Below are 19332 nucleotides of genomic sequence, written 5' to 3' on the forward strand. Positions count from 1 at the left end.
GTGTAATGTCAGTAGCTCCCCCTTATACAAAAGGATCTATCTAGAGTAGATGGCACATATCACTTTATTCCCGCTCTACAGCAGCCATTCTTAACCTGTGGATGCAACCCTCTGGGATCAAATGACTCTCTTACAGGGGTTCCCTAAGACCCTCGTCATATCTGATATTTCTATTATGATTCATAACAGCAGCAGCAAAAGTACAGTTATGAGGTGGCAATGGAAGTAACTTTATGACTGGGGGTCACCAGAACATGAGGAGCTATATTAAAGGGCCACAGCATTAGGAAGGTTGAAAACCAGTGCCACGCATGAATCAGAAGGAGAAGGACAGGGGGAGAGATTTTCTTAGCAATCATAAGATTTAAAAAAAATAGTTCACACTTAATATCTAACTTCAACTCTCCAAAATTATAAGTTCAGTCATGACACTTACCTTAATAAAGATACAAGACTACACACCTCTGTTAATGTTAAACAGAGATGACAGTCTAGATTTTTCTTATTCAAAAGCCTGTTTTCCCATAACTCCTCATTTCCTTTCCTGCCCTCACACTTTTCAAAAACCAAGTCTCCCAGCCTTCATTAATCTCACTTAACAGTGAGCTAAACCCTTTTAAGTACAAATATCCCAGATTTATTCTCCTCCTGGAGCCTCCCCTGACAAGGCAACACACAGAGGTGCCACTTTCCAAACCATCTTAACATTTTGGTGACAACTCCTTTTACAGCTGCATTAGTGGCTCACATATTTCATTAACAAGAAAGGAAAAAAGTAACAAAATGCTCAAGCCCCATGTGACTTCCCCATGTGACTTCCCAGGCCTGAGGGGATCATCCCCCTACCACAGTCCTCTTGTGTTTCCATTCTCACTGGTTTGAGAGCAAGTTCCTTTTGAGGACCCCAGCTGTGTGAGTTGCCCTAGGACATTATGTCCCTCCTGTATAATTTAACAAGAAGATTCTAGAACTCAAAAAAATGCCAGGGCTCAGGTTTACCTGTGCTCAGCGCAGAGCCCCAGTCCTCCCTCGACAGCTTTTAGCACTGTGTGTTGATGAGGAAGGCTTGATGCCTTCCTCCCTTCCCACCTCAAAGCTGTCAGAACCACCCTTCCCTCCCCCCACCCCTCTAGCCCCATCCCCCCACCCCCAGCTAAGAAGGAACTTAGAATCTGTTGGCTCACACACAGTACAAGAAAAATCTTCGAAAGGACAAGGGGAATGAGGCCTGTTGTGCCCTGATTTGCATGAGAAAAGAGCAAAACTAACAGCTAAGGGGAGCTTGGCTTCCAGCCAAGGGAAACCCTAGCTCTCCAAAGAAAGGGAACAGCCGGCCTAACTGTAACTCTGTGTGAGATGGGGTAAGGCCTGGAGTCCCTCACCAACCCCAACCAGCAGGATGCCTTAATGTTCAGACTACACGGCCTGCTTGCTCTGGGCTCTTCACCGGGCTTGTGTGCTCACGGAATGAGTTCGGGGGTGGGGGGAGCACACACACACACACACACACACACACACACACACAGTGTTTGCAGGTTGACCCCGTGCTGAATCTCACTTTAACTCACGGCCTACACGCAGTTAATGCTCTGTAGGCGACTTCATCTGCAGGGAGGTGTGTGCGAGCACTGAGGTGGTGTGCGACATAAAAACCAAAGCAGGACCATGTGGCTCCTTAGCGCTGTCTTTGAGGAAATGGAATCATGCCAAGAGTTGGAAGTCAAGTCTGAAGGATTGAACTCCGCATACTGTCTTTCAGGTTCTACATCGAGAGCATATCCTTTCTAAAGGATAAGAACACCGTGGAGCTGTTTTTCCTGAACGCAAAGGCCTGTGTACACAAGGTAAGGCACTTATTTGTGTGTTCGTGGGATGTCTCCCCAGAGACTGTGACATGGTCTCGCCTGCCCTTTTACTTCCTAACTTGGGAAAGAATACAGTCTCTCTCCTCAATATCAGCTTCCCAACCTACCCCTCTGCAACCCCTCCCACCCCAACCCACTCCTCAACAGGCCCTCTCCCCAATTCGCTCCTCCCCAGCCACTCTCCTCAGCCCACCCCATCCCAACCCCTCTCCCCTCCCCAGGCGCTCTCCTCAGCCCTCCCCTCCTGGGCCCCTCTTCAGATGCCGAATGGTGAAGCGGGATAATTACACCTCCACTCAATCACTGCTTCAAAAGTAGCTAAGGGAGGCTCCCCACGGTATGAGCAAGAAAGACACAAAGATGGATCCCTTCAGAGTGCAGGAAGCCTCCTCGCTTTAGCATTCACCATACTTCAAAAAAAAAAAAAAGCAATCCCAGTTCCCGTCCAGCCTGCCAGTCCCTAAGGCCACGCCCACCTTAGCTCCAAGGAAACAGAGCTGGCAGCTGAGCTCGACTGACCACTTTCAGCAGCAGGTCGGTTCTCTTTAGTCATGGGCCAGCGGAGGTTGTTTTCCTTTGTTTTGTTTCTGTCCCTCAAGGACAAGTTACTTTTACAAACATCACTTAAACATTTCAGAAGAAAAAAATTTAAAAAAAAGAGGCTCGGGATTGAAGGGATACAGCTAAGTTGAAATGCCTGCCTAAAGTTTGGTTTCATTTGCTTTTGTATGGCGTTAGTGTGGGCCTTGGGGAGGGGGCTGGTTGGGTTTTGGGGAGACTGTTGTTATGCAGCCCAGGCTATTTTATTTTTTATCTTTATTTATTTGTATTGTGTGTGTCAAGGTGCAGGGCTGCACACTCCCTGGCACACATAGGGAGATAAGAAGGAAGCTTTCAGGGGTGGAGTCCATTCTTTCTTTTACATGAGTAACAGAGATAAAACTCAAGATCCTCAGGCCCGAGAGTCAGCGCTGGCCTTCACACTGTCTCTTCACTGGAGTATTTATGCTAGTTATATATGCTATGACTACTGACAGCCCTGGTCCAAGTCTGGCACTTTCCGATGTTTATTATTTCTGTTGAATTTGTGTGTGCGAGTGTGTGTGTGTGTGTGTGTGTGATGTATGTATCTGTACATATGTGAGTAACTATACATCCCTGCCATTGCACATGTGTGGAAGTTCAAGGACAACCTTGGGAGCTGATCCTCGCCTACCACCTGTCCGAGACCGTGCTCACATACTGTGTCTGCCAGACTGGCTGGCTCTTTAGTCTCCTAGCACTGTCTCCTATCCCCCGTGAGCACTGGAATTACACACAGACTGTGCCTGGCTTCCCATGAGCTCCGAGGATTAGTGATTGCACGGCAAGGGATTTAGCATCTCCCTGGCCTTTCACTGAGTGTTTTATGACCTCACTTTACCGCCCTGGTTGGATTAACTCTCTTTGGCTTGCTGTCTTCATGATTGCTTTTGAGTTGACGGTATACATCTTCATCGTACCACATCTGTCTCAGGGAAGCCCCAGCATTGCACACATCCTGTGAGCTCCTTCCGTTTCTCCGTGTAGACGGTTCCCATCATTCCTCACTTTTGGCTCTGCTGCAGATGCTGGGGACATCACTACTTCTGTGTGACATTTTGATCACCTTCAAAGATATTTAAATACTATAAAAGCATAGTTATCACTCGGGCCCCCATTTCTGTTTTGTCTTGATTCACTCTTTTCTGCCTGGCTTAACTTTTCTTCTACCTGAAAGACACTGGGTAACATTCCCCATACCATGTGAGTCAGCTGGTGACTTATCCTTCCAAGCTTCTTTCTGAAAGCACTGGCCGGCCTTTGTCTTCAGTTTTTGAATGTTAGTCCATAAGATATAAAAGCATACATTGGCAGTTTTTTCATTTCTACAAAAATAATGATTCATTATGATTTTTCTTATGTTGTTCCTGATGAGGGATCTGCCACCACACCAAGTCTTTGTGGCTCAGTGTGTGAAGTGTCTTTTTCTCCAGCTGTCTTTCCAAGTTTCCACTTTAGACAGTTTGATTATGTGTTAATGCCTTGATACAGCTTTCTTAGTGTTCCTTGTGACTTAAGTGTCTTGGGTCTCTAGGTTTATCCTTTATATTAGATTTAGAAAGGGGTGTGTATGTGGGGGGTGCGGTATTTGCGAGGTATTTGTGTATGCTTACATGTATGTGGGTCATATGTGTGCCAGTGCATGTGTGTGCATGTGCAGGTACAGATCAGACAACCCTGGGTGTCTTTCCTCAGGAACTGCCCATCTTGTATTCTGAGACAGATTCTTACTAGGACCTCGGACTCAACAATTTGGCAGAGCTGGGTGATCAGTAATTTCCTTGTGACCTCTTTTTTTAATGTGACTCTAGACATTTAGGTATATAAAGTAGGTATCAAAATTATTGATAACAAATCATATAGAGATTCATTTTAAAACAATTCTTTGATATATACACATATTTTACCATTTTTTAAAGATAAAAGTAAATGTTCATACTGATGAAATGGATGTGTTTATTTTTACATATAGAATTCGATCTTGGCTGAAGGTCGGGTATCATAGGATGTAGGAAATATTCAAAATTTTTCATAGTTAATTAACATTTTGGTGTTATAATTGTCAGTGCTAAGAACACTTCATACAACTGTGAAATGCAGATAGCTGAAGTGTTGTGTTTCAAGACCATTTGAGAAATTGTTGGAAATTTGGTCCTAATCCCAAGTGAAACTCCATGAAACTCAAGCCACCAACCCAAACAGCAATGTTTAAAATCAAGTGTTCTGATACACTGCAATCCAAAGAGACACTAATTTGGTACTTCCATGCTGAGACATCGTGGTAGGGAGGTAGCAGCATTCTTTGTTCTTCATAATGAAATCATTATGCTTCTGCAAGTGGAGAAAAGCTTGCACGCACATTCAAAACACTCCAATACCTAACACTCAGCGTTGGTAACTGTGGGTTGTCTGGTTTCAGGCATTGCTAGCTGGCATGTTGTTATGTAAGCTGTGCACAGGGCAAAGTATGCATGCTGTGTGTTCAGAACTGAGCCTGCAGTGATGTGGAGAGAGGCCACACAGGCAAGCACTGCCTGAAACAGCTGGTTCCTCACACAGCTGACTGTGAATCAGGCTTTGGTTGTAGCACATTCAGAAACCTTTTACTGTTGCCAGATTTTTTTTCTCTCGAAAACTCCACATTCAGTCATGTTACCCCACCTGGGTTTGTGGCCATAGTCTCAGGAGCTGGTACCAGGCCATTAGAAGTGACTCTAAGGCTTAAGTTGTTTCTTGGTTTTCATTTAGGGTTGCGGTATTCTGTTTTGGTTTATTTTGGTTGCATATTTGTTGTTGTATATTTTGCCCATGTGTGCATGTCTGTGTGCATATGTGGTGGGGGCAGTTTATGTGTGTACACATGTGTGAGGGTTGGCATGTGTTCATGTGTACGAGTGCATGTGTGTGTACGTGCATATGTGTGTGTGTGCATGTATGTGTGTGTGTGTATGTGTATGCATGTTACCTTATGGAGTTTCTGTTGTTGTATCCTCAGGGGGTGTTTGAGCATTTATTATAAGAAGGCTTTTTTAAAAAGAAATATTGTACAGGTAGATGTGACTACTTAACTTCAGACCATCTAAAATGTAATAGTGATAGGTATTTTCCTACCCTTGGCCACATAGACTAATATATGCCTCAGTTCTGGGTGGTCTTGGGTTGACTTCATTTTCCCTTCTAGCCATGTTTTGCCAGCCTGATGATATGTGATTGCTTGTTAGACAATTGCTTGTTGTATCTTCTTAAAAGTTTTAAAATTTGATGTGCCTGATTTGAGTGCGGGGAATGGAACCCAGATCCTCTGGAAGAGCAGCCAGTGCTCTTACCTTCTGAGTCATCTCACCAGCCCCTAGATATTACTAATTTTATCTTTTTGAACGCTACTTGCTTTTATCCATCCATAAATATTCTTTGTATTTGTTTCTGGGTGCAGTCTAGTCATTAGGATGCAGTTTGCTTTTTTCCAGACTTGTTTTTATGATTTGGTAGGCAAGCCCAGAACAGAGCTCACTCTACTGTCAACTAGCTGTTTCCCATCACCGGGCCAAGACTCCTGGGTCTGCTTCTGGGTACCCGGAATTCAAAGGTTTCCTAGTCTGCCTGGAGGCACCACATTCGCTTCCTGCCTTTCATGAGTTCCCACCTTCAGGTAATCCTTCATGCAGGGTGGTTGCTAGTCTGCCCAGTACCCCCCAAGCCCCATCTTGCTTCCCTCGGGGCTCTGTTCTGCAGAGACTTTTCAGTTCAGTTCTTCAATCTTCCAGCTCCAACTCAGCTCAAGGTGTCTGCTGTGCTCTGTCATGCTCAGAGCCTGGAAGCCTCAGCAGTAAGTAGGGACACTATGACACTTGGCTTGTTCCAGGCTCACTGTTTATGTTGCCAAATTGTCAAGTGTTTTGAAAACTGATAAGATTTGTTTTGGGGGGGACGGGGATGGACGTTTTCACAGAAGAGAATACATTCTATCTCTATTGCTCCATCTCATCTGGTAGCTGATGTTGTCAAAGCAGAATCTTTGGCTAGTTCTATGAAAACACTCAAATGTCACCACCACCAAAACTTTACTATCACCCTCTCTTTTGGGGTTCAGAATTCCCTAATTGTTGGCTGCTGAGTCAACACTTACACCCAAATGCAGCATTTACGAAGTAAGAAACGTAGCCTGCAGCCACACGGGTTGTCCCCTCCTGTGTGGAGAAACACAGTCACCCTGCGTGACATCACTGCCTAGCTGATCATGCTCTGACAGAATGGCTTTCTCTGTCTTGTTTGTGCTGCTATTTATTAATGCCAAGAAAAATAAAAACAAAAATGTAAAGCCTGCCGTTTTAAACTGATAGTATTTCTCTTCTGCTTTATACACTAAACTCTGCTTGAAGAATGTTGTGGAACAGAACTCTTTTCAGTCTGTCCCTCTGTAGCCTGTCAGTTGCAGGTCCTCCTCTCTCAATGGGACGTTTCTCATGCCTTCTCAGAGACGTTAGAATACTGTTATTTAGAAATGAGATCTTACCATATATCCCAGACTCTTCTCAAACACAGAGCATCCTACCTGCCTCCGTCCCCCAAATACTAGGATCACAGGCATGAACCACCATGCCCAGCTAAATTTTACAGTTTTTATAAAACATAATATGGACTATTACGTATGAATGTGTATGAGACTGTTGTTCACATAATTATTTTTTTAAAAACAATGGATAGGAATTTAGGATGGGTATTTTCTATGTAATGAGTATACAACAGTCAAAAGACAGCTTACACAATAGCTTGTCTGTTCACAGGATGGAGTGTCTGTCTGTCTGCCATTCAGTCATAAGTAATTCCTTAAAGTGTTTTGTTAAGGACAATTGACATAAGGAATATCACCTGAACCATGGCCACAGGAATAAATAAGTTCTGTGAGCACATAGCTTCAGCTGTGGATGTGTAGGTGGGTTTATTGATTGGCAAACATGACTCAGTGGAGTTGACAGCTAGAATTAGGGCTCACTGCTACATCTAAGAGCCAATGGGCTTCCCTTCACAGTGTGCAGGGCACATCCCTCACCCACAATGTGTTAACTTACTCTTACAACAATCCCCCAACTTCTTCATCTTTGCCAGAGAGCTAGCTCCCCTTGCCTTGTTATTTTTTTTCCTTCCACAGAGGACAGAATGAGCCGGAAGAGAGAGCTCTGATTTGCAAATACAAAGCCACACTGTTTACATACTTCATTATCAGAAATATGACTATAAGATTGAATACAGTAGCTGGAGCTTTGCATGCTGATATGAAAATAGGTTCATAGTCACCAGCTTTAGCTCAGTAATATACCAACCATTTGGAATGCTGGGTAGCACCAGTGGCTCTGTAAATATCATTGCCCATATGAATTGTGAATATGCTGCTAGTGACCTTTAACTGTGTTGAAAGAAATACCTCATTTTTGACTTTGCATATCTAGGAGAGTATGGAAAAGAGATAAAGACTTTTCATTGTTGTTTACCGCAAAGCAAACACGCGTATGCACAATTTAACACCACTCAGACATCCATTCAGTGAACTGCTGGTGATTATTCAGGAAGTAAATACGAAGAGCTGATGAGCAACATTTCTTACTTCCTAAGAAGTCAAGAGATAACAAAAGTGGCCAGGTGTGATGGTATGTGTCTGTAACCATAGTACCTGAGACATGGAAGCAGAAGGTTCAAGAGTTCAAGACCAGCCTCTGATCTACAGTGAATTCAAGACTGGCCTGGTCTCAGGAAAGATATAAACAATAATGTAGTGTTTTCTAGAGAAAAAAAAAATACAGGACAGTATCTAGGCATTTACACTTGGCATAATTTATACTTTCTAGGGATTGTTGATAACATTTACCTAACTCTGGTCAACTATAATTATAGATGTCATCAAAGGACGAATTCAAGAGAGATTAATTCTGCTCTCATCTTGTTTGGAGATGCTTCTTTGTGTAGTAGGCAACTGTTAATTACCAAGTCCTATAGCTGACTATTGATGCTCAACTCTAAATGGGACGTTGGTATAAACTACAGGAAGGCTCAGGATACATGGCAGAAAGAATGTAGGAGCTGAAGGATGGGGAGGGGCGCTGTGATATGCTGTCTTCTAGACATGATATGGCCATTGCACTCATAAACTCCCTAAAGCTATGGTCACATAAGTTAAGATGAGGCCAGGGGACCAGTCAACACCCAGTAGACAGCACTAACTGAACTTGGTGGGTTTTAGAAAAAAAAGAGGGCGGATGGACCTAAGTATGGAAGAGAGAGGTGTTGAGGAACGTCCAGAGAAGTGAAAGGGAATAGTTGAAGATGGATATTATCTAGATAGATTACATACATATGTACAATTGCCAAAGAATGAATATGTGTACATGTATATATATATATATATATATATATATATATATATATATATATATACTCATGTGTGTGTGTGTGTGTGTGTGTGTAGATACAAATATATGATTTTGCTTCCTTTTGACATAGAATCTCACTATATAGCCCTGGCTGGCCTGGAATTTGTTATGTAAACCAGGCTGGCCTTTAATTCACAGAGATCTATTTGCCTCTGCTGGGATTAAAGGTGTACACTACCACTCTCAGCACTAAAATTATTCTTTAAAAAGATTAATAATAGTTTTTGTAGAAAGAAGAATTTCACTGCCAGTCTAATGTTTTAAATCAAATGCCCATAGGTTTTCCTCTAATATTTTAGGTGTTAAATAAAGATCAGTTGTCACCTTATAGAAAGCTAGTGTGGGCTTAGGATAAGTTGGTCTGTTGATTGAGTGCTTAGCTGGTGTACACTGGGCCCGAGACACTGCACTGCACTGCACAAACCAGGCTTGGAAGTACAGGAATGTAACTGTAGCACTAGAGAGGTAGAGGCGGGAAAATTGGAAGCTCAAGGTCCTGCTCAGCTATGAAATCAGTTTGAGATTAATTTGTGATACCAGATACCCTATCTCAAAACAAAAGGAAATGCGAGCTAGTGTTTATTTATTTAAGACAAGGTCTGATTATGTAGCCCAGGCTGGCCTCCAATTTATAATCCTGCCTTAGCCTCCTGCCTCAGCCTCTCAAGTGGTAGGATTACAAGCGTGTGCCAGCCAGCACAGCCAGCAGAAAGCAAGTTCTTTCTACGTTTTTTTTTTTGTTTGTTTGTTTTTTTGTTTTTTTTTATGTGCATTGATGTTTTGCCTGTATGCATGTCTGCGTGAGGGTGTTGGATCCTGGAGTTACGGACAGTTGTAAGCTGCCATGTGGGTGCTGGGAATTGAACCCACATCCTCTAGAAGAGCAGCCAGTGCTCTTAACCACTGGGCATCTCTCCAGCATTGGAAAGCAACTTCTTTAGGCTTCAGTTTTGAAGTGCCCGTGCGCAAACCAAACTCAGCCATGGCTGGACGTGAGAACATGAAAAAGCATGTTCAACCAGCAGGATCTCCTTGAAACCTGTGGTGTGCTGTATTGGTGTATGACTGTTTATCTCTAGAGATGCTCAGTGGATCTCTGAATGTTTCTTCTGACATTTTAAATTCCAATTAAACACCAAGAAAAATGAAACAGGTTTCCTTTGGAAAAGAAGAAGAAAAAGAAAGAAAATCTGCCCTAGCAGTTTTTTTGACACATCCCCACTTCCTGTATGGCTATATTAAACACTGCCCATGATGGGATGTTACTGTTCGCTAGCTCTCATCCGCAGGTGCAGTTTGCAGTGTGAGAAAACACATTGCAAGCCTTAGTGTGCTTTGCCTGTAACCTTGACCTCTTTTCTGAGGTGAGGTTTCAGTGTGAGGGCTCCTTTGGGCCTGGGCTAGCTCTGTGGTTTAAAATGGTGCCTAACCTCTTCCACAGAGAGCTCTCTCAGGACAGCAAGGGTGAGGTTAGGGTGTCAGTTCTTATCACGGGACCTGTGAATACCTCTGTCATGTTTACGCCAAATACTCATGATTACTTAAACAGGAGGTGGGAGCAGGGAGTAGCAATGCATGACTTCAATTCCTGCACTTAGGGAGGCAGAGACTGGCAGAGCTCTGTGAGTTTCAAGGCCAAACTGGTGCACACAGAGCTATGTAGTGAGACCCTACCCCACCCCCACACTAAAAAGAAGAATGTTTGATTTTGTCTATGTGTGTTTTTATGATGTGTATATGTATGCGTTCATGTGTGAAGACACACTTGAATATCAATCTTTACCCTCCATCCTGTTGGAGGTGAGGTATCATGTGTTTTGAGACTGGAGTGTTGGTGCCTGGTCTGTTGGCCCTGGGGTTTCTAGGGAATTCTACTGTCTGTCTCGATTCTCACCATAGGAGCATTGCAATTACAGACACTCATCATCATGTCTGGTTTACCCACGTGCTCTATGGTCATCATATTTTCACAGCAAGTTCTTTCAGCTACGGCAGCATCTCCCTGGCTCCCCAAATGCTCATTATTAATGAGTAGACTTGTGGACCCTTGCCCCTCTCCAGCCACGGACTCAGAATGTGGAAGGAGTGAAAATTCAGTCCCCATAAACAAGACTTTCAGTGGACTGTTTGCACTCATAACTAGAAAAGCCCCTGGGATTTTGGTTGTGTTCAACCTGCAGAATGAATAATGTGTTAAAATTGCCTTTAAGAAAATGTGAATTCCAGAGCAGACACAGGAGTTTGGGAATAACCTTTTTCAATTCTGTACCTCATTTTGACTTGATGGGGTTGCGTTGAGATTTCATGTTAAGAATGCACAAAATCAGGCTGGAGAGATGGCTCAGTGATTAAGAGCACTGACTGCTCTTTCAGAGGTCCTCCCAGTAACCACATGGTGGCTCACAACCATCTGTACTAGGATCTGATGTCCTTTGCTGTGTGTCTGAAGACAGCCACAGGGAACTCATATACATAAAATGAATAAATCTTTTAAAAATGCACAAAATCCTTAGAATGGATATGGTAGCCCAGACCTTTAATCTAAGCACTGGGAAGCCAAGGTACTAGATAGAAGGGTCAACATGGGTTTGTATAGCACTGGGCCGGAGTCACAGAGAGAGTTCCAGGTCAGTTCAGGATAGATTGAGACGTTGACTTAAAAAACAACAAATAAGAATGTATGAGGTTCATTTCCTTCCTAATGGGAAGGAAAGGAATGAGAGAAGAGCCCCTTCAGTGCTCAGGATGTTGGGTGCTCAGAGTATTTCATTGAATTTGAACTCTGAGGCAGGGCATGAAGGAGCCTTTGGATGAATAAAAGCAAAAACACTGACCAGAGAGTTACCTTAATGACTAGTGAGTGGCTACAGGTAACTCCTTGGAGTTAGGCCAGTGGCAGACCCGGCCCCTTAAAAGCATCTCTCGCTTATCTTCTCTTTGTTTCAGTCTGGAAGACCAAACTGCCCTTAATAACTTAGGACTTGGGATACCGTCCTCACTGCTCAGAGTAGAGCAGGCCATAGCAGTCTATAAGTGGGGAAACGGCTGTAATTCAATCCACACTTTTTGTATACACTTAGGTTTTCTGTTGTTGATTTTGTTATTTTAGTTCTCATGCTGCCCCCACTAGCTAAGATCTCTTGTTATTCTCACATTACACAGGGGGATACTGAGGCACAGAAGTTACATAATGTTCACAGTGTCACATAGCTAGAGGTTTCATATCTGCTTCTCTTTCTTCATTTAATATTAGTGTGTGTGTGTGTGTGTGTGCGCGTGTGCATGTGTGTGTGTGCGTGTGTGTGTGTGTGTGTGTGTGTGTGTGTAGCGAGTATTGCCAACAGTGTAAGTGTGGAAATCAGGAACACCTCTATGAGCTGTCCTCTCTTTCCACTGCGGTTCCAGGGATTCAACCCAAGTCATAAGGTTTGCATGGCAAGTGCCTTTACCTGATGAAACGCATCACTAGCCCATTCCCTGCTTCTCAATGGAGAATTACTCACCTCAGGACAGTTCTGTGGCATCCTTAATTTGGGTTTTCTCTTTCTTTGCCCATAAAACACTTCTTTACATGATGCCCTCCACAAATAGGGTTAGGGGGCAAAGTACCCCTTCTGAAAAGACCTTTCCAGAAGTACATTAGCCCTCATGATGAACAGAGAAAGTCCAAGGCACTCAGAAGCTGTCCTTACTCTGAGTCATCACTGATGTGAGAGCCCTTAAACCTGTTCAGCTTCCCAGGTGAGAGTACATCACCACACCTCACCTTTGAAAAGCAGCTGCCTGTGCCAGCCCGAACCGGTGTAGAAATGCTGAAACCAACACAGACAAACTGTGGGAGTCGCCTGTGTGCCAGCTGAGATCCACATGGAGAAACCAAAGGAAACGGGACTGGACGCCCTCCCGAAGGCTTTGTTGACCACATCTAAAGTATGGTAATCAGCCAGAATTTATTTCAAGCCTTTTTAATAATCAATGGCCTGAACTGAGGCTTGGCAAATTATGACAGCATTGTGCTGTCTTCTCTATTTTTGTGTGTGTAAAATTATCATAAGTATCCATTGAGCCTAGTAACCTCTCTCTTTGTAAACCGATGATCTCCTGGGGAAAGAACCAAAAACAGACAGAAAATAAGAGCAAGCCAGTCCATGAATTGTTCTCTGGAACCGATCAGGTACAGGTACAACAGTGACTTCCCATAAGAAAATCAGGAGGAGAGCAGCAATTTGCTAGAGTTCACGTTGTTGACTGCCTCCTGAATACCCAGGCAGTAAAGCTTCGTCCACAGGACACTGAGGCTGAAAAGCAGTGGCATCCAGTGGGAGGCTCTGAGATAATTGGAGGCATGTTGATGATGGGGATCAAGTCCCCAGAACCCTCATCTCTTCTTGTGCTTCCTGGCTAAGAAGTGAGTGGTTACAAGCCTCTTCCGGTCAGAAAAGCACCAGGGTAGCTAGGGCGCAGGGTCGGCTGACACTCGCCAGCTACCCACAACACCCGCCACAGGATCTTAAGACTTCTGGTGAGTGGAACACAGCTTCTGCTCCAATCCAATTGCGTGCGGGACCTGAGACTGCATTAGTTAGGGAAGCAGAAACCGGCCTGAGTAGGGCCACAGGCCTCATCCGGCCGGATCAGCACAGGGGTAGCTTGAGCGCTGGGTCGCCTGACACCCGCCAGCTACCCAAAACCCCCGCCACAGGATTTTGAGACTGCTGGTGAGTGGAACACAGCTTCTGCTCCAGTCCAATCACGCGGGACCTGAGACTGCTCTGGTTGGGGAGAGAGAAATCCGGCCTACATAGGGCCACAAGCCTCTTCCGGTCAGAAAAGCACCAGGGTAGCTATGGCACAGGGTCGGCTGACACTCGCCAGCTACCCACAACACCCGCCACAGGATCTTAAGACTTCTGGAGAGTGGAACACAGCTTCTGCTCCAATCCAATTGCGTGCGGGACCTGAGACTGCATTAGTTAGGGAAGCAGAAACCGGCCTGAGTAGGGCCACAGGCCTCATCCGGCTGGATCAGCAGCGGGGTAGCTAGAGCGCAGGGTCAGCTGACACCCGCCAGCTACCCACGACCCCTGCTACAGGATTTTGAGACTGCTGGTGAGTGGAACACAGCTTCTGCTCCAGTCCAATCACGCGGGACTTGAGACTGCTTTGGTTAGGGAGGCAGATTCCGGCCTGCGTAGGGCCACAAGCCTCTTCTGGTCACAAAAGCACCCGGGTAGCTAGGGCGCAGGGTCAGCTGACACTCGCCAGCTACCCACAACACCCGCCACAGGATCTTAAGACTTCTGGAGAGTGGAACACAGCTTCTGCTCCAATCCAATTGCGCGCGCGCGGGACCTGAGACTGGATTAGTTAGGGAAGCAGAAAACCAGCCTGAGTAGGACCACAGGCCTCTTCCGGCTGGACCAGCAACGGGGTACCGCCAGCTACCCACGACCCCCGCCACAGGATTTTGAGACTGCTGGTGAGTGGAACACAGCTTCTGCTCCAATCTTTAAACAGTGACAACGACAACAACTAACCCCAGAGATTACCAGATGGCGAAAGGTAAACGTAATAATCTTACTAACAGAAACCAAGACCACTCACCATCATCAGAACCCAGCACTCCCACTTCGCCCAGTCCAGGGCACCCCAACACACCGGAAAAGCTAGACACGGATCTAAAAGCATATCTCCTGATGATGGTAGAGGACTTCAAGAAGGACTTTAATAACACACTTAAAGAAATACTAAGGAACACTGGTAAACAGGTAGAAGACAGTAAAGAGGAAGCACAAAATTTAATTAAAGAATTGCAGGAGAACACTGCTAAAGAGTTACAAATCATTAAAGAAAAACAGGATAACCTAATCAAACAGGTAGAAGTCCTTAATGAAAAACAGGAAAACACATCCAAACAGATGATGGAAATGAACAAAACCATACTAGACCTAAAAAGGGAAGTAGACACAATAAAGAAAACCCAAAATGAGGCAACACTGGAGATAGAAACCCTAGGAAAGAAATCTGGAACCATAGATACGAGCATCAGCAACAGAATACAAGAGATGGAAGAGAGAATCTCAGGTGCAGAAGACTCCATAGAGAACATCGGCACAACAATCAAGGAAAATGTAAAATGCAAAACGATCCTAACTCAAAACATCCAAGAAATACAGGACAAAATGAGAAGACCAAACCTACGGATAATAGGAGTGGATGAGAATGAAGATTTTCAACTCAAAGGACCAGAAAACATCTTCAACAAAATTATAGAAGAAAACTTCCCAAATCTAAAGAAAGAGATGCCCATGAACATACAAGAAGCCTACAGAACTCCAAATAGACTGGACCAGAAAAGAAATACCTCCCGACACATAATAATCAGAGCAACAAATGCTCTAAATAAAGATAGAATACTAAAAGCAGTAAGAGAAAAAGGCCAAGTAACATATAAAGGCAAGCCTATCAGAATTACACCAGATTTTTCACCAGAGACTATGAAAGCCAGAAGATCCTGGACGGATGTTATACAGACACTAAAAGAACACAAATTCCAGCCCAGGCTACTATACCCAGCCAAACTCTCAATTAACATAGATGGAGAAACCAAACTATTCCACGGCAAAACCAAATTCACACATTATCTCTCCATGAATCCAGCCCTTCAAAGGATAGTAACAGAAAAAAACCAGTACAAGGACAGGAACCACGCCCTAGAAACAACAAGAAGGTAATCCCCCAACAAACCTAAAAGAAGACAGCCACAAGAACAGAATGCCAACTTTAACAACAAAAATAACAGGAAACAACAATTACTTTTCTTTAATATCTCTTAATATCAACGGACTCAACTCCCCGATAAAAAGATATAGACTAACAAACTGGCTACACAAACAAGACCCAACATTTTGCTGCTTACAGGAAACTCATCTCAGAGAAAAAGATAGACACTACCTCAGAATGAAAGGCTGGAAAACAATTTTCCAAGCAAATGGTATGAAGAAACAAGCTGGAGTAGCCATTCTAATATCTGATAAGATTGACTTCCAACCCAAAGTCATTAAAAAAGACAGGGAGGGACACTTCATACTCATCAAAGGTAAAATCCTCCAAGAGGAACTATCAATCCTGAATATCTATGTTCCAAATACAAAGGCAGCCACATTCATTAAAGAAACTTTAGTAAATCTCAAAGCACACATTGCACCTCATACAATAATAGTGGGAGACTTCAACACACCACTTTCACCAATGGACAGATCATGGAAACAGAAACTAAACAGGGACACAGAGAAACTAAGAGAAATTATGAATCAAATGGATCTGGCAGATATCTACAGAACATTCTATCCTAAAACAAAAGGATATACCTTCTTCTCAGCACCTCATGGTACCTTCTCCAGAATTGACCACATAATTGGTCACAAAACAGGCCTCAACAGATACAAAAATATTGAAATTGTCCCATGCATCCTATCAGATCACCATGGACTAAGGCTGATCTTCAATAACAAAATAAATAACAGAAAGCCAACCTTCACGTGGAAACTGAACAACACTCTTCTCAATGATACCTTGGTCAAGGAAGGAATAAAGAAAGAAATTAAGGACTTTTTAGAGTTCAACGAAAATGAAGCCACAACATACCCAAACTTATGGGGCGCAATGAAAGCATTTCTAAGAGGAAAACTCATAGCTCTGAGTGCCTCCAAAAGGAAACTAGAGAGAGCACACATTAGCAGCTTGACAACACACCTAAAAGCACTAGAACAAAAGGAAGCAAATTCACCCAAGAGGAGTAGACGGCAGGAAATAATCAAACTCAGGGGCGAAATCAACCAAGTGGAAAACTATTCAAAGAATCAACCAATCAAGGAGCTGGTTCTTTGAGAAAATCAACAAGATAGATAAACCCTTAGCCAGACTCACTAGAGGGCACAGGGAAAGCATCCTAATTAACAAAATCAGAAATGAAAAAGGAGACATAACAACAGATCCTGAAGACATCCAAAACACCATCAGATCCTTCTACCAAAGGCTATACTCAACAAAACTGGAGAACCTGGATGAAATGGAGAAGTTCCTAGACAGATACCAGGTACCAAAATTGAATCAAGATCAGGTTAATGATCTAAACAGCCCTATATCCCCCAAAGAAATAGAAGCAGTCATTAATAGTCTCCCAACTAAAAAAAGCCCAGGACCAGATGGGTTTAGTGCAGAGTTCTATCAGACCTTCAAAGAAGATCTAATTCCAGTTCTTCACAAACTATTCCACAAAATAGAAACAGAAGGTACTCTACCCAACTCATTCTATGAAGCCACAATTACTCTGATACCTAAACCACAAAAAGACCCAACAAAGATAGAAAACTTCAGACCAATATCCCTTATGAATATTGATGCAAAAATCCTCAATAAAGTTCTTGCTAACCGAATCCAAGAACACATCAAAACAATCATCCATCCTGACCAAGTAGGTTTCATCCCAGGGATGCAGGGATGGTTCAATATACGGAAATCCATCAACGTAATCCAGTATATAAACAAACTCAAAGACAAAAACCACATGGTCATCTCGTTAGATGCGGAAAAAGCATTTGACAAGATCCAACACCCATTCATGATAAAAGTCTTGGAAAGATCAGGAATTCAAGGCCCATACCTAAACATGATAAAAGCAATCTACAGCAAACCAGTAGCCAACATCAAAGTAAATGGTGAGAAGCTTGAAGCAATCCCTCTAAAATCAGGGACTAGACAAGGCTGTCCACTTTCTCCATACCTATTCAACATTGTACTTGAAGTCCTAGCCAGAGCAATTCGACAACAAAAGGAGATCAAAGGGATACAAATTGGAAAAGATGAAGTCAAAATATCACTCTTTGCAGATGATATGATAGTATATATAAGTGACCCTAAAAATTCCACCAGAGAACTCCTAAGCCTGATAAACAGCTTCGGTGAAGTAGCTGGATATAAAATTAACTCAAACAAATCAATGGCCTTTCTCTACACAAAGAATAAACAGGCTGAGAAAGAAATTAGGGAAACAACACCCTTCTCAATAGTCACAAATAATATAAAATATCTTGGCGTGACTCTAACTAAGGAAGTGAAAGATCTGTATAATAAAAACTTCAAGTCTCTGAAGAAAGAAATTAAAGAAGATCTCAAAGATGGAAAGATCTCCCATGCTCATGGATTGGCAGGATCAACATTGTAAAAATGGCTATCTTGCCAAAAGCAATCTACAGATTCAATGCAATCCCCATCAAAATTCCAAATCAATTCTTCAACAAATTAGAAAGTGCAATCTGCAAATTCATCTGGAATAACAAAAAACCTAGGATAGCAAAAACTCTTCTCAAGGATAAAAGAACCTCTGGTGGAATCACCAGGCCGGACCTAAAGCTCTACTACAGAGCAATTGTGATAAAAACTGCATGGTACTGGTATAGTGACAGACAAATAGACCAATGGAATAGAATTGAAGACCCAGAAATGAACCCACACACCTACGGTCACTTGATCTTCGACAAGGGAGCTAAAAACATCCAGTGGAAGAAAGACAGCATTTTCAACAAATGGTGCTGGCACAACTGGTTGTTAACATGTAGAAGAATGCGAATCGATCCATTCCTATCTCCTTGTACTAAGGTCAAGTCTAAGTGGATCAAGGAACTTCACATAAAACCAGAGACACTGAAACTTATAGAGGAGAAAGTGGGGAAAAGCCTTGAAGATATGGGCACAGGGGAAAAATTCCTGAATAGAACAGTAATGGCTTGTGCTGTAAGATCGAGAATTGACAAGTGGGACCTCATGAAACTACAAAGCTTCTGCAAGGCTAAAGACACCATCAATAAGACAAAAAAACCACCAACAGTTTGGGAAAGGATCTTCACCTATCCTAAATCAGATAAGGGACTAATATCCAATATATATAAAGAACTCAAGAAGGTGGACTCCAGAAAGTCAAATAACCCCATTAAAAAAATGGGGCTCAGAACTGAACAAAGAATTCTCACCTGAGGAATACCGAATGGCAGAGAAACACCTGAAAAAATGTTCAACATCCTTAATCATCAGGGAAATGCAAATCAAAACAACCCTGAGATTCCACCTCACACCAGTCAGAATGGCTAAGATCAAAAATTCAGGTGACAGCAGATGCTGGCGAGGATGTGGAGAAAGAGGAACACTCCTCCATTGTTGGTGGGATTGCAAGCTTGTACAACCACTCTGGAAATCAGTCTGGCGGATCCTCAGAAAATTGGACATAGTACTACCGGAGGATCCAGCAATACCTCTCCTGGGCATATATCCAGAAGATGTCCCAACCGGTAAAAAGGACACATGCTCCACTATGTTCATAGCAGCCCTATTTATAATAGCCAGAAGCTGGAAAGAACCCAGATGTCCCTCAACAGAGGAATGGATACAGAAATTATGGTACA

At 43.2% G+C, this 19332-nt stretch overlaps 1 protein-coding gene across 5 annotated transcripts in view; it reads left to right on the plus strand.

The window, feature by feature from the left end:
- Positions 1-19332, plus strand: part of Frmd4b (FERM domain containing 4B) — a 246580-nt gene that overhangs the window by 134223 nt on the left and 93025 nt on the right. For all 5 annotated transcript variants that reach the window (XM_085840234.1, XM_085840236.1, XM_085840232.1 and 2 more), the window contains exon 5: positions 1760-1844. In XM_085840234.1, the coding sequence (XP_085696360.1) occupies positions 1760-1844 (85 nt within the window). The remainder of the gene's footprint in view (positions 1-1759; positions 1845-19332) is intronic.

Source organism: Mus caroli, unplaced genomic scaffold, assembly GCF_978045245.1.
Source record: "Mus caroli unplaced genomic scaffold, Mus_caroli_1 scaffold_7, whole genome shotgun sequence".
Taxonomy (NCBI): domain Eukaryota; kingdom Metazoa; phylum Chordata; class Mammalia; order Rodentia; family Muridae; genus Mus; species Mus caroli.